This window comes from Musa acuminata, chromosome BXJ1-7, assembly GCF_036884655.1.
Source record: "Musa acuminata AAA Group cultivar baxijiao chromosome BXJ1-7, Cavendish_Baxijiao_AAA, whole genome shotgun sequence".
NCBI lineage: Eukaryota > Viridiplantae > Streptophyta > Magnoliopsida > Zingiberales > Musaceae > Musa > Musa acuminata.
In genome coordinates, this window is record NC_088333.1 from 32,296,539 (window position 1) to 32,311,827 (window position 15,289).

At 35.9% G+C, this 15,289-nt stretch overlaps 1 protein-coding gene across 1 annotated transcript; it reads left to right on the forward strand.

The window, feature by feature from the left end:
• The first annotated feature begins 1,561 nt into the window (after positions 1–1,561).
• LOC135679055 (pentatricopeptide repeat-containing protein At3g29230-like) lies at positions 1,562–3,675 on the forward strand. Its single transcript, XM_065192440.1, has one exon. It carries the CDS (start codon positions 1,669–1,671, stop codon positions 3,349–3,351), a length of 1,683 nt encoding a protein of 560 aa, XP_065048512.1. The 5' UTR covers positions 1,562–1,668; the 3' UTR covers positions 3,352–3,675.
• The last annotated feature ends 11,614 nt before the right edge of the window (positions 3,676–15,289 follow it).

Consider the following 15,289-nt stretch of genomic DNA (forward strand, 5'->3'; position numbering starts at 1 on the left):
AGAAGACCAAAGCTAAGTAAGATATATATCTTTGATGTCTAGCAGTCACCTAAGTCATAATATATTATATTATATAATCTTGAAAAATGTTAATAAATGCTGTGGTTGTGCTGATGCTCTTCTGGCACAGGTGGAGAATGAGAAGAGGTTGTCTTTGGTCAAGGCTTGGGAAGAAAGTGAGAAGACCAAAGCAAGCTTAAGATATATATCTTTGATGTCAAGCAGTCACCTAAGTCATAATATATTATATTACCTCTTAATTGCCTTTTCCTTTTCCCCATTTCATAAAAATAAGCTTGAGCTTGACCTGAAAAACTGTGCATCTTTATGATTTTACAGTTAGTATTTTTTAGAACATCATAAACATATCTATCAATTCATTTGAAGTTCTGTTTGCGGAGGTGTGAGTATTGTTTATATTAGTTGTTAGAACTTCAATGCTATATTTCTTCCATTTAACCATTATCACTGAAATGCCAAACAGAGCTCAGAAAAAGATGTTTTCTATTCTCTCATGGGAAAACTCTAAGAAGGCAGCTCTTGAGGCTGAGCTTATAATGATCGAGGTAAATGACTTCTTTTATTGTCAAAAATATATATCATGTGTAATCTACTAACTTAAGCCCTTAGATATAATGAGTGTTATAAATATAAATTAGATCACGTCTCATATATAAGTTTAAGTTTTTTAATGAAATTACATTAATTAAATAATTAAGATTTATAGATATTTACATGTAAAGTACACACCAAATTTATGTGTTAATGAAAAGATGTAGAAAATGAGGCTGCCGGAGTTAGAGGAAGCCATATTACCACTCTTATACAACAAAAGCTTGTAAAATTTCATTGTGTTGTAGATGGTGGTGTTCGAAACATAGATCGTTAGCTGCCTTGAGATATTGGGTAATCTTAATATAGATTATTAGCTTCCATGAGATGTTGGGTAATCTAGATATAGACTGTTAGCTGCCATGAGGTGTTGGGTAATCTTAAAGAATTATTTGAATCATAGATTGTTAGTATCCTAAGATGTGATTCTGACATTAGTCATAATTCATTATAAACCATCGTACTGCCATAATCCCATGACGCACATCTAAAACATGCCCCTAATATATATTAACATCCAGAACTTAAACTTGAGATAGATATCGAAGTCTGTTTCATTTTAGATTTACATGTAGTTCAAAAATGTGTAAGCAGGAGAAACTTGAGAAGAAAAAGGCCAAACATGCCAAGAAAATGAAGAAGAAGAAGAAGAAGATTGGTATGATCCACAAGGAAGCAGAGGAGAAGAGAGCATTGGTCGAGGCTAAGCATTTAATTGTTTTTTTATTGGAAAAGTGGGAGATGTTTAAATGGTATTTATTTGATGCAGTGACTGATATTGTGAAAAATAATTTCTTTTCATTATTTGTGCAATTATTTAATTCTATCGAGTAATTATTAAGTATTATAAATTAAATAAAATGATTTTTGATATCATTCTAAATGATACGACTATCGACACGAATAGTTTACCCGACTTTAGACACGAAGGCTTCACTCTGCCCTCTGCCCTCTGCCCTCTGCCCTCACTTGGACTGCAGATCCTCACGGTATGCTAACCAGACCCAGATGGCCAACCCATGACGTCGAGGCGTTCGTCCCGGCGGAGTGGTCGAGATGTGTGCCGCCGCCTCCGTGCCGTTCCATCAGCAGATCCCCCACCTCTTGACCCGCTGCGGATTCTGCCATCTCGACCAATTTCATGGCCTCCTTATCACCACTTCTCTTTTCCGATCTCCGACCCTCTCGTCCCTCCTCCTCCGCCGAGCCACCGATTTTGGCCGCATGGACTACGCCGAGCATCTCTTTTTCTACTTCTCCGCCGCCGCCCCTCACGTCCTCCTCTACAACAGCATGATCCGGGGTTACGCCTACAGTGGGCCTCACGAGAGCTCACTTCTCATGTTCGAAGAAATGCTTCAGAGAGGGCTGAAGCCTAATAATTTTACTTACCCCTATGTTTTAGACTCTTGCACCCGTCTTGGAAACAATGGCTACGGTAAGAAATCTCACTGTCAAGTTATCAAGACCGGATACGACACAGTCGCCTCTGTTGCTAGTTCGCTGTTGAGATTTTATATCGAGATGGAGCGGTCTCGTCTTGCAGTTGGCGCATTGGTCGATGCACGAAGAGTTTTTGATGGCATGATGACGAAAACCATAGGGCTTTGGAACAGAATGGTCTCCGAATATATTGGTTTTGGTGATGTAGAGTCAGCGAAGAGGATCTTCGATGACATGCCGCAGCGAGACGTGGTGTCGTGGAACTCGATGCTTTCAGGCTACTTGAGATCGTTGGATAAAAAGAGAGCACTGGACTTCTTCCGGAGGATGCCAGTGACGGACGTGGTGTCATGGACCTCGATGATGACAGCTTTATCGAAAGCTGGTGATCTTAGAGCGGCAAGGAGGCTGTTCGATGAAATGCCTGGGAGGAATGTGGTTTCCTGGAACTGCATGCTATCGAGTTACACATCTCATGGGGAGTATCAGCAGGCGTGCAAACTCTTCTCTCAGATGCAGTCACAGGGAGTGGCTCCGGATGGATACACGTTTGTCTCTGCTCTATCCGCCTGTGCTCATCTTGGAGATTTGGAGACTGGAAAATGGATACATTTCAGTTTGATAAGAGATGGGCTTCAGCTGGGAGCCATAGTTGGAACTGCACTGATAGAAATGTATGCCAAGTGCAGCGACATAGACTCAGCATTCAAAGTCTTCATCAAGATGGTTGAAAAGGATGTATTTTGCTGGAATGTGATGATCAAAGCATTTGCGACGCATGGGAGGATAAAAGACTCACTGAAACTCTTCGACTTGATGATTAGGAAAGGACTTAAGCTTAATGACGTAACGTTTTTGAGTGTATTATTTGCTTGTAGTCACGGAGGGCTGGTGGAAGAGGGTCGACAGATCTTTAATTCGATGGAGAAAGACTTTGGAATTCAACCAAGAATCCAACACTATGGTTGTTTGATCGACTTACTTTGCCGAAATGGTCAGCTAGAAGAAGCACAAGTGTTGATTACAGAAATGCCTTATAAACCGGACATCGCAGTGTGGGGGGCTCTCCTTGGTGGTTGCAGAACTAGGAGTGACCTTAAGTCTGCAGAACAGGCCATGGAGGGGATGCAAGAGCTGGAAACAGACGAGAGTGGGGTTTATGTGCTTGTATCAAACATGTATGCAACTTCCAGTCAATATACTGAGGCCTTGAAGGCAAGAGAAATGATGGAGCAGCGGAACATATGGAAGACAACCGGATGTAGTACTGTCATCAAAGAAACTGATGTGGTGTAAGGGCTCTGATTCATTTTCCTTCTAACTTCTTAGACAGTGGATGCTACATTGAGTTGCATTTCAGGCAATTTGAGCCAGAATTCTCAGCAAATTGCTTCCACACAAGAAGCTTGTGAGATTGGGCAGGAAGATAACACATGTAGCATTTGAGCAAATTCAGAGAGCATATATGGATCAACACATGAAGTTTGTGATAGCTTTCTTGACCTACATGCTGCAAACAGGATGTGTACCAGGAGTAAAGATGGGAGAATGACTGGTAACTATATCTTATTCCTGCACTAGTGGTTCCAAATTAAGAATGGTGGGACAGATTTAATTTGCCTTATGGTTCATCAAATGCTTGTCTTGTTAATTGCATGTCTTGGAGTAAGCTTGGCAATCACTTTGTTTTCTGAGAAGTGATTCTGAAGCTTACAGCGAGTGATTGCTAAACATATCAAGCACATTTGTCATGCCTATTCAAGCAGGTAGTCCATGAAAAATGATGTAGTTGTGCTGAAATGACCTTATTAGCTAGCACTTCAACCTATATATTTAATTGGGCAGATGATCATATGACAGTAAAATGGCTTGATGAATCTACTACATATTAAATAATTGGATCGGTTATGGAGAAGACAACATGATTTTATTTTATTTTTATAATTTATGTGAAATTTTCAACATGGAAAGTCCTTATGAGATGTCCACTTTGAGTCATTTCTTATAATATGATTTAAGCTACAACCACTGTTAGCTATCTCTCACACTGTATAGTGAGAATATAACATTAAAAAAAGTATAAATGAGAAAGATTAAAGAAAGAGAATGATGAGAAAGAAAATGATAATTAGTATCGTTATATATATATATATATATATATATATATATATATATATATATATATATTCCAAAATTTTTCTTATAAAAAGGGTGTGTTCAGCCCCTTCAACATATACCATAATAAGAAAGGACTACCTTGTATATAAATCAAAATTATATTTAGAAGTATAAAATTTAGAAAATATTATTATGGAATATATAAAAATGTATGATCGATGTTTTTTAAAAAATAATTTAAGTGTATATAAGTTTTGTTAAAGAATAACATTTTTAAATATATAAATATGCTTTCAAGCATAAAAATGTATAATTGAGGTCTTTATTTTACAAGGACATTTAAGTATATGGAAAGATCATAATCTTTTTATTTTTGATTCTATGAATAAATAATGTTTGGTTTATAAAACTTAAGACTTAATCACTTGCACTGTTTCCTAAAAACAGTGTAGCTATACCAATGATAAATTTTTGTTCAAAAGTATAACCACATAGCCTCATTATGATGAAGATTCACTCTGAAAATTTTGAGCAAATTTATATTTAATTTAATTAACTTCTCTTAGTTATGATATCTTTTGGAAATAGTATAATTGTCTTATTCTTGATTTATTTTTCTTCAAAATATATTCAAATTATGTTTTTGTTATAAAGAGTCTCATTACCAAATATCAGTGAAACTTTAATCTAAAAACTTATGATTTAGTCGATTATGCTTGTTTTTAGAAAACAATATAATTGAACTTTACCTTAAGACCTCAAAAATAATGTATTGATTTAAAAGGGTTATAAATAATATTATTTTTCTAGTTTTAAATTTATTTTATAGTATTTTACCGAAAAAATTCGCCAAATCGTTTTTAGAAGATTGTTAATCATAGTTCACTTTTGATTAATTTTTTTACTACCGGCAACCCTGTTAAAATAATATAATATAATATTATTATTTATAACTTCACAAATATCAATTTATTAATTTTTTTTTCCCCACAACCCCAACCCCCGCTACCTCCTCCCCAACTTTCTCCCTCTCCATCTTCCCCGACTCCTCCACCATGTTGAGAATTAATTCATAGTGATTATCTAGGTAGTTGTCATATTCTAGATAGTTATAGGCATATTCTAAGTAGTGGTCCATGATCTAGAAGTTACAAGATAATTTTTACATCTAACTCAATCATGGGTGACATGAAGGAGTGAGGTAGTTACCATTAGGTCTTATAAATATGACCCTAGGAAGTATTCTGTCTTACCTTTTGTTTAAATACTATATCAGTTTTCTTGATTAAAAGTATTCTTTTTATTTGCATCGTAGTATTCTATTTTTTATCATTTCATTGCTCCTCCATCCCTAATATTTGTGGTATCAGTGCTAAGGTTCAATCTGAACTAAGTATTATGGCTTTCAATAGTAATTTAATATCTCAACCTCTTATTCTCATCTTCTCGGACAAATGTTATAAATTTTGGAATATCAAGATGAAGACTCTATTCAAGTCTTAGAATCTTAGGACTTAATAGAGAATAAATATACAGATCTAAATAAAGAAACCAAGTTGAGGGAGAAAAGAAAGAAGAACAAAAAAGGTATCGTTCTTCATTCAATAAGTTGTACATGAGATAATCTTCTTAAAAATTACAACAGCGATAATCTCAAAGCAAGCTTAGATGTTACTTTAAAAAGAATTTTAAGACTCCTCAAAGGTGATTATGATAAAACTTCAAAACCTTCATTGTGAGTTTAAAATTTTATTCATGAAAAGCAATGAATCAGTGCAAGATTTTCTTTCTCGAGTGACTAAAATTGTTAGTCAAATGAAATCTTATGATAAACATCTTTATGATCATCTAATTATTGTAAAAGTTTTGAGAAGTTTAATTCTAAAATTTGATCATGTTATTGTCACAATTGAGGAGTCAAAATATTTATCTATATTTTCATTTGATGAACTAATGAGTTTCTTGCAAATACATGAAGCAAGGTTGAACATGTCATTTGAAAAAAAATGAAGAAAAAACATTTCAGAGTAAAGGGGAGTCTTCTACTTCAAAAGAAGATAAAAAATCAACATGAAGAGGATGTGGCAGAGGAGGATTTCATGGTAGAGGAAATGGAAAAGGAAGAGGACACTTTGATAGGCATGATGAACAAAAGCAATCAAATTATGAAAAAAAAATTGTAAGAGTGGAATTCAATGTTACTGTTATAAAAAGTTTAGTCAAGGCAGATTACTAGAAAAGAGAAAAGCAATGCAGAGAAAAATGAAGAAAATAGTAAGTTGTTTATGACTCATTCATAAGTTAATAATATATCAAATGATATTTGATTTTTGAATAGTGGATGTTCTAATCATATGTTAGGCATAAGATCAATATTTAAAAATATTGATGAAACTCATAAGTTGAAAGTTAGACTTAGAGATAATAAACAAATTCAAATGGAAGGGAAATGAACAATTAAAGTGAAGATAAGTAAAGGAAAGGTACAATACTTTGATAATATTTTTTTTGTTCCTAGTTTATCATATAATTTATTGAGTGTTGGCCAATTAATAGATAATAGATATTTTATTATATTTGATGATAGTTTATTTACTATTAAAGATAAAAATTTGGTTTGATTATGGTAAATATTTGCATAATGTAAAACAAGATATTTGCACTTGATGTTTCAAATATTAAAAAGCATGCTTTTGTTGCAACTTAAAAGAATGAGCCTAATTTATGACTTTTAAAATATAGATACCTTAACATTAAAAGTTTAAGATTGTTAAATAAAAAAAATAGTTTTTGGATTATCCAAAATTAATATACTTGAAATATAGGGATGAATTTATGGACAATAAAGTAAAAAACTATTTCCCATTGAAAAAACATTGAGAGCATTTAATTGTCTTGAATTAATTCGTGCTGACTTATGTAGATCTATGAATATAAAATTATTTAGTAGAAGTCAATATTTTCTATTGTTTACTAATGATTATAGCCGCATGAGTTGGGTATATTTTCTGGAATTGAAATATGAAACATTTGATAATTTTTAAAAATTCAAGGCACTTGTAAAATGGTAAAGTGGTATATACATAAAGACACTTCGGATATATAGAGGTGGTAAATTTTTATCTAATGAGTTTAATATTTTTTGTGAAGAAAATTATATTCGTAGAGAATTGACAATACCATATATACTATAGCAAAATAGTGTAACTGAACGTAAGAATTGAACTATCATTGAAATGGCAAGAAGTTTGCTTAAAGGAAAATACCTTCCAAATCAGTTTTGGGCAGAAGTAGTTGTAACAATAGTTTATTTGTTGAATATTTCACCAATAAAGGTTGTTATAAATCAAACTCCTTTTGAGACTTGATATTGTATAAAACCAAGTGTAAGCTATTTGAGAATTTTTTGTTGTATTGCTTATGCTTTGGTAAATTTATAAAATCATCACAAACTTAATGAAAAATCTAAAAAATATATTTTAATTGGTTATTCTTTACGGTTCAAAGCATATCAATTGTATAATCCTATTAGTAGCAAAGTTATTATTAATAGAAATATTGTGTTTGATGAAAGAACAAGTTGGAATTAAGAGACCAATAAAGATGGAATACAAATTCAGATTCCAACATAACTAGATACTCTACAAAATCAAGTGTAGATTCTTCTCCAATAAGTTCATTGTCAACCTCACCCAATAGCAGTTCAAATTCTGATTCCTTAGATGAAACCCCTCTAGAAAAATTTATATCACTAATAGAAATTTATGACTCAATATTTATTTTATTTATTTCAGATCCTATAAATCAAGTTAATTGAGAAGAAAGAAAATTGAGAACTAATGAATCTACTGAAAGAAAAGAAAGTTATTAGATTAAAATAGGTGTTCAAAACAAAGTATAATGCAGATGGAAGTATCCAAAAGTATTAGGCTCGGCTTGTAGCAAAAGGATATTTATAACAACAAGGTAATGATTTTGATAATACTTTTTCTCCGGTTGTTAGATTTGAAACCGTGAGAACTTTCTTAACTTTAGCTTCTCACTTGAGTTGGCTTGTTTATCAATTTGATGTGAAATCTATATTTTTAAATGAAGATTTATATGAAGAGATTTTTATTACCCGGAAGGTTTTTTGGCTAAAGGACATGAAGAAAATATGTATAAGCTAAAAAAAGCTCTTTATGTGATTAAATAAGCTAAAGGGCATGGTAAAATAAAATTAATTATTATTTTCATCAAAATGAATTTAAGATGAACAATAATGAATCTACTCTTTATCTAAAGAATAAAGGTGAATATAATATTCTAATGATTTACCTTTATATTGTTGATATTATATATATGAGTTCATTTAACCCTTTTGTGACAATTTTAAAAAAGCATGATGAATAAGTTTGAAATGTCATATCTAGATCTTTTCCACTATTTTCTTAGTTTAGAAGTAAAGCAAGATTCAGATGGAATTTTGATTTCATAAAAGAAGTATGCAATGAATCTACTAAAAAAATCTAACATGATTAATTGCAAAGCTACATCAACACCCATGAATATAAATGAGAAATTGAAACTTGAAGATGGTACATGTTTAATAAATGAAAATACTATAGCAGTTTGGTTGGAGGTTTGATTTATTTAACTTATACTCGATCAGATATTACCTTCTTTGTTGATGTAGTATCCAGGTTTATGCATAGCCTAAGTAAACATCATTTCAGAGTTGTTAAAAGAATTCTATAATATATTGTTGGAACTATAGATTATGGTATTGTTAGGAACGTGTCGGCACTAAGAGGGGGGGTGAATTAGTATAGCAGATAAAATTATGTCAGTCCAAAATTCTTTCGTTCGATTAAAATCGATTTCAGAAAGATATTAACTTGAAATACGTTCGTAAGAGTGTGCAGCTAGACTAACGAGGAAGTATAGCAGTTTGCAATAAATGTAAATAGCAAAGCAAAAATACAAATCATATTTTATAATGGTTCGATCGTCGTGACCTACATACACTCCCGATTCCTCTTTCGTCAAGGCCACCGATATCCACTAATTATATTCTTTCAACGGGCAAGATCAACTACCTTTTTACACCCCTCTTCTCCTTTTCATAGGTTTAGGAGACAACCTTTTACAACCCTCTTTTATAAGGTATCCCTCACACACCTCTCTTAAAACTCTCTCTAAGCTTTAGGAGGAGGGAACTCAACTTTCTAATAGGGTTTATAACTTTAGAATCACAAAGTTTTGCTCTACTTTCTTTCTTGATCCATGCAGGAATAGCTGGGGTATTTATAGACTCCAAATGACATCAAAACCAAAATTCAAATCCCCTAGATTTCGGGATATGGGTAGTACCACCGCTTGCACTTAGCGGTACCACCGCTTGACAATCTCTCGGAGATTGTGTCTGGGTGGTACCATCGCCCAAACCGATGGTACCATCGCCTGATATAGTCTCGGAGATTGCACCACGACGGTTCCACCTGTTGGGTCATTGTTTGGGCCTTTTCACTTGGCCCAACACAGTCCAAACTTGGGCCCAATTGGTCCCTAATTGAGTTGGCCTAATTCTAACCCAATTATATGCTAACTAAGAATTTTAAGGCATACATTAAGCTAAATAAGTCTGGTAAATCTATATTTCTTCCGGCGATCTTCTAGCAAACTTTCGACAATCTCTCGACAATGTTCCAGTGGACTCCTAGCAAGCTCTTGGACTTCATGATGATCTTCTTGGAGAGTTCGGATGAGCTTCTTTGGCAAGCTCCTAGACTTCTAGGTCAATTTCGGTAGAACTTTAGATGAACGTCCAGACTTCCGATGAACTCTCGAACTCCCAACGAAATCTCGTTCTTCACTCCGAGACTTCATTTTGCTTTATGCCTTGATCGCTATCGTAGTTAATCTTGCACACTTAAAACTTACTTCTGTTGAATCTTAGATTTTGATGATGAAGTCAATTGTCATTTGTTATCTAATCTACGTGTTGAGATAAGTGTGCAGGATTAACTACGATGAAAATAAGACATGCAGTAGGAATTGCGTCGGAGTCGAGACAATGATCACGTTGGGAGTTCGAGAGTTCGACGGAAGTTCGGACAATCGTCGGAGGTTCTGCGAGAACAAATCCGAGAAGTCCATAAGCTTGCCAAAGAAGCTCGTCGGAACTCGCCAAGTGGATTGTCGCAAGTCCAGGAGTTTGCCGGAAGTCCGCAGGAGCATCACCGAGGGTTCATCGGATGATCGACGGAAGTTCACCGGAAGAAGCAGAAATTGACGCACTGGAGCAAGCTGCAGAAATTGTCTTAGAAATTAGCGTAGTTAGCATAATGATTAAGTTGGAAATGGGAAGTGATCCCATTAACTTAATCTTATGGCAATTGGGCCCCTAAAAAACCCAAATTGGGCCGAATGGATCAACCCATTCGGACCCTGATTTTTGTTGGGAGGTGCAACCGCCCAAGCCAGGAGGTAGCACCGCCTGAGCTAAGTCTCCGAGCGAGACTAGGCGGTGCAACCGCCCCAGCCAGGAGGTAGCACCGCCTGGGCTCAGTCTCCGAGCAAGACTGGGCGGTGCAACCTCCCCTGACAGGAGATGGCACGGCCTAAGCTCAGTCTTCAAGCTCTGGCAGGCGGTGTTGTCTCCTAAGTTCTGAGTTGTAAAGAGAGGAGAGAAAATTTCTATAAGGGTTGTCTCCTAAGCCCTTCAAAAGGAATGAAACTATAAAAGGGTGGTTGGCCTTCGCCTATTGAAGGAAGGCCTCTAGTTGACGTCGGTGACCTCGTCGGTGGAGGAAGCCAAAAGTGGAGTAGGTCAAGATTGACCGAACCTCTCTAAATCTCGGTTTGCATTTACTTTGAGCATTTTATCTTTACTACAAACCTCCTCAATAGCTTACTGCCTTCTGCGCTTTTATGAATGAGTTTCTAAGTTCCGAGCTTTCCGAATCTGCGTTTAGACGTAAATCGACTTTTTCGTATGATCATCATATTTTAGTTTACGTTTACGTTTTGATTTCAATCATAACTGCAAACTGCCTTCTGCACATTTACAAAACGTATCTCAAAGTTCAGTATTTTTAGAATCGGCATTTAGACATAAACCAGTTTTATCGTACGAACGTCGTATTTCAGTTTGCGCTTACATTTTGATTTCCATCATAACTGCAAACTGCCTTCAAAGATTTACTTTAACGTTATCTCGCTTAATCTTAAGTTAAAGCAATCTTAGAATCGGCTTTTACACCGAAATCATTTTTATCAACGAACGAAGTTTTAATCGTCAAAAGATTTCCGCTGTAGTAATTCACGCCCCCTCTTAGTGCTCTTGATCCTAACAATTGGTATCAGAGCGGGGTTAACTCTCAAACGGATTAAAACCCAAGAGAGATGGCTTATGCCGGAAACCAAGAGGGTCATTCTATTACACGTCCACCCATGTTCAATGAGACGGACTACACCTATTGGAAGACCCGAATGAGGATCTTTCTTATTTCTATGGATGTTGAACTTTGGAATCTTATCGAAAACGGTTTTTCGAAGTCTTCTCTTCCAATGATCGATTGGAATAATTTGGAGAAGAAGGCTTTCACTCTAAATGCAAAGGCTGTGAATGCCTTATTTTGTGCACTTGATAAAAACGAGTTTAATCGTGTTTCGATTTGTGAAACCACATTTGATATTTGGCACACACTCGAAGTGACTCATGAAGGCACAAGTAGAGTGAAAGAATTAAAAATCAATCTTTTGTTGCACTCTTTTGAACTTTTCCGAATGAAACCGAGTGAGACCATTGGCGACATGTTTACCCGTTTCACGGATGTCGTCAACGGTCTAAAAGGACTCGAAAAAAGTTTTTCGGATTTTGAGCTCGTAAATAAGATTCTAAGATCCCTTCCTAAGAGTTGGGATCCTAAAGTCACTGCTATTCAAGAGGTGAAAGATCTAAACAACTTCCCTCTTGAAGAACTAATTGAGTCATTAATGACCTACGAGATGACTTGCAAAGCTCATGAAGAGCAAGAAGACATCCTTCCAAAGAACAGGAAGGATATAGCACTTAGAACTTCAGAAGACCACTTGAAAGAAAACTCAAGTGATGAGGACTATGATGATGACTTGGCACTTCTAACAAGAAAATTTAAAAAAATCATTTAGAAACAAGTTTAAGAATGACACAAAAAATAAACTTGAACCCAAGAAGGACCAAGTTATTTGCTATGAGTGCAAAAAATCGGGACACTACAAGAGTGATTGTCCCCAAGTCAAAAAGAGAACATCAAAGAAGAATGCGCTCAAAGCAACATGGGATGATTCGAGCGCGTCTGAAGAAGAGGAGTCCAACATCGAGCAAGTTGCTTATTACGCCATAATGGCCATCGGAGAGGAGGTAACAAATTTAATAGATGCAGATTTATCTTTCGATGAATTATTAAATGCCTTCCATGACTTATTTGATGAATGCAAAATTATTGGTAGAAAATATAAATTGCTAAAAAAGGAGCATGATAGTATTATTTGTAATTTCGATAAGTTAAAAGCTGAATATCATGATAGTTTAGGCTCATGCATAAAATGCCATGATCTAGAAACTCTCCAAAAGGAAAACTTGCTACTTAAGGACAACTTGAAGAAATTCGAGGTTGGTAGCAAGTCATTAAACATTATCCTTGCAAACAAGGGTCACGTTCCCAAAAGAAGTGGAATTGGATTTGTGAGAAGTCCTCACCAAAATCCAACCACCTTTATAAAAGGACCCATCTTACATGTTCGACACCAAAGCAAATGCAACTTTTATTGCAAACTTGGACACAAAACGCATTATTGTCCATTCAAGAAAATTAGTCCGAATAAATTAATTTAGGTTCCTAAAGGAACCATTATAAATTCTATGCAACATGATAAACAATGTAGATCTATTTTTGAGGCACCAAAAAGCAAATGGGTACATAAAAATCATCCTTTCTTGTAGAAACCTATACCATCGCAAGCTAGGAGAAAGAGATGGTACCTTGATAGTGGATGCTCAAGGCATATGACCAGAGATCCATCTCAATTCTCTAAGCTCACTAGCATAGACGAAGGCTATGTCACCTTCGGAGACAACAACAAGGGTAAAATCGTTGGCAAAGGAACCATAGGTAACAAATCCAACTTCTTTATTGAAGATGTTTTGTTAGTTGATGGTTTAAAACATAACCTCTTGAGCATTAGTCAATTATGTGATAAAGGATACATTGTCAGATTCGAATCTAATGCTTGCATCATTGAAAAACCACACAAAAACATGTCTATGATTGTATTAAAACAAAATAATGTATATACTATTGACATCAATGATTTGTGTAATGAAATGTGTTTTTCGGTTTTGAATGAGGATGTTTGGCTTTGGCATAGAAGATTAGGTCATGCTAGCATGAAACTAATCACTAAATATCATCTAAAGAACTTGTAAGAGGAATTCCTCATATCAAGTTCATCAAAGATAATGTATGTGATGCTTGCCAATTAGGTAAACAAATTAAGGGTAGTTTCAAATCTAAAAATCAAATAAGCACCTCTAGGCCCTTACAATTGATCCATATGGACTTGTTCGGACCAATCTCTACATCAAGTCTAGGAGGTAGCAAATACGCCTTAGTCATTGTGGATGACTATAGCAGATATACATGGACCTACTTCTTAAAACAGAAAAATGAATGCTTTAGATATTTTACCAAGTTTTGTAAACTTGTTCAAAATGAAAAGGGTTCTACGATTTCGTCAATTAGAAGTGATCACGGTGGAGAATTTCAAAACCATAATTTCCAAGAATTTTGTGAACTCAATGGATACAATCAAAATTTATCTACTCCAAGAAATCCTCAACAAAATTGAGTAGTAGAAAGAAAAAATCGAAATTTACAAGAAATGGCAAGAACCATGTTGAATGAACATAGCCTACCCAAATATGAATCATGAACTTATGCTGCGAATTTTTACAGGAATAGATTTTATGATGTTTGTATAAATGAGTGTATGCACCTCATAATCCTACAAGAAGGAACTTTATAGGCCCCAACCCAGTTTGAATTCCGAGCTCAAAACTGTCAATTCCTGGAATTCCGGGATCTGGCGGTTGCACCGCCTGACTGAGGCGGTTGCACCGCCTAGCAGAGCTCGAAGATTGAGCCTCTGGGCGGTGCCACCTCCTGTCAGGGGCAGTTGCACCTCCTGCCAGAGCTCGAAGACCGAGCTCAGGCGGTGCCACCGCCTGACAAAGGCGGTTGCACCGCTCAGCCAGAGCTCGGAGACTGAGCTCAGGCGGTGCCACCTCCTGTCAGGGGTGGTTGCACCGCCCAGTCTCGCTCGGAGACTGAGCCCAGGCGGTGCCACCGCCTGGCTGGGGCGGTTCAAACGCTTGGCATAAATCAGGGTCCGAATGGGTTGATCTATTCGGCCCAATTTGGGTCTTTCAAGGGCCCAATTGCCCCAAGATTAAGTTAATGGGATCACCTCCCATTTTCAACTTAATCATTGTGCTAACTACGATATTTCCTAAGATATTTACTGCAACTTGCTCCGGGGCGTCAATCGCTTCTTACGGTGAGCTTCCAGTGAACTTCCGTCGATCATCCGATGAACCCTCGGTGATGCTCCTGCGGACTTCCGGCAAACTCCTAGACTTACGACGATCCACTTGGCGAGTTCTGACGAGATTCTTTGGCAAGCTCATGGACTTCTCGGATTTGTTCTCGGAGAACCTCCGACGACTGTCCGAACTTCCGTCGAACTCTCGAACTCCCAACGTGATCATTGTCTTGACTCCGGCGCAACTCCTGCCGCATATCGTACTTTCATCGTAGTTAATCCTGCACACTTATCTCAACATATAGATTAGATAACAAATGACAATTGACTTCATCATCAAAATCCGAGATTCAACAATCTCCCCCTTTTTGATGATGACAATTAATTGATAATGGAGTTAACCTTAACTCTCCTTGTCTATATGCCATACTTGAGATAAGTCATTCTTGAATTCAAAACCTTTGAATTCAAGAGACATATTGATAAGTTAAAATCATTTAAACTTATCAATACTCCCATCAAGATTCTTATCATGATGTATCTCTCTGAA

Coding starts and splice junctions, on each gene's coding strand:
- LOC135679055 (XM_065192440.1), top strand. CDS start 1,669: ATGTGTGCCGCCGCCTCCGTGCCGTTCCATCAGCAGATCCCCCACCTC.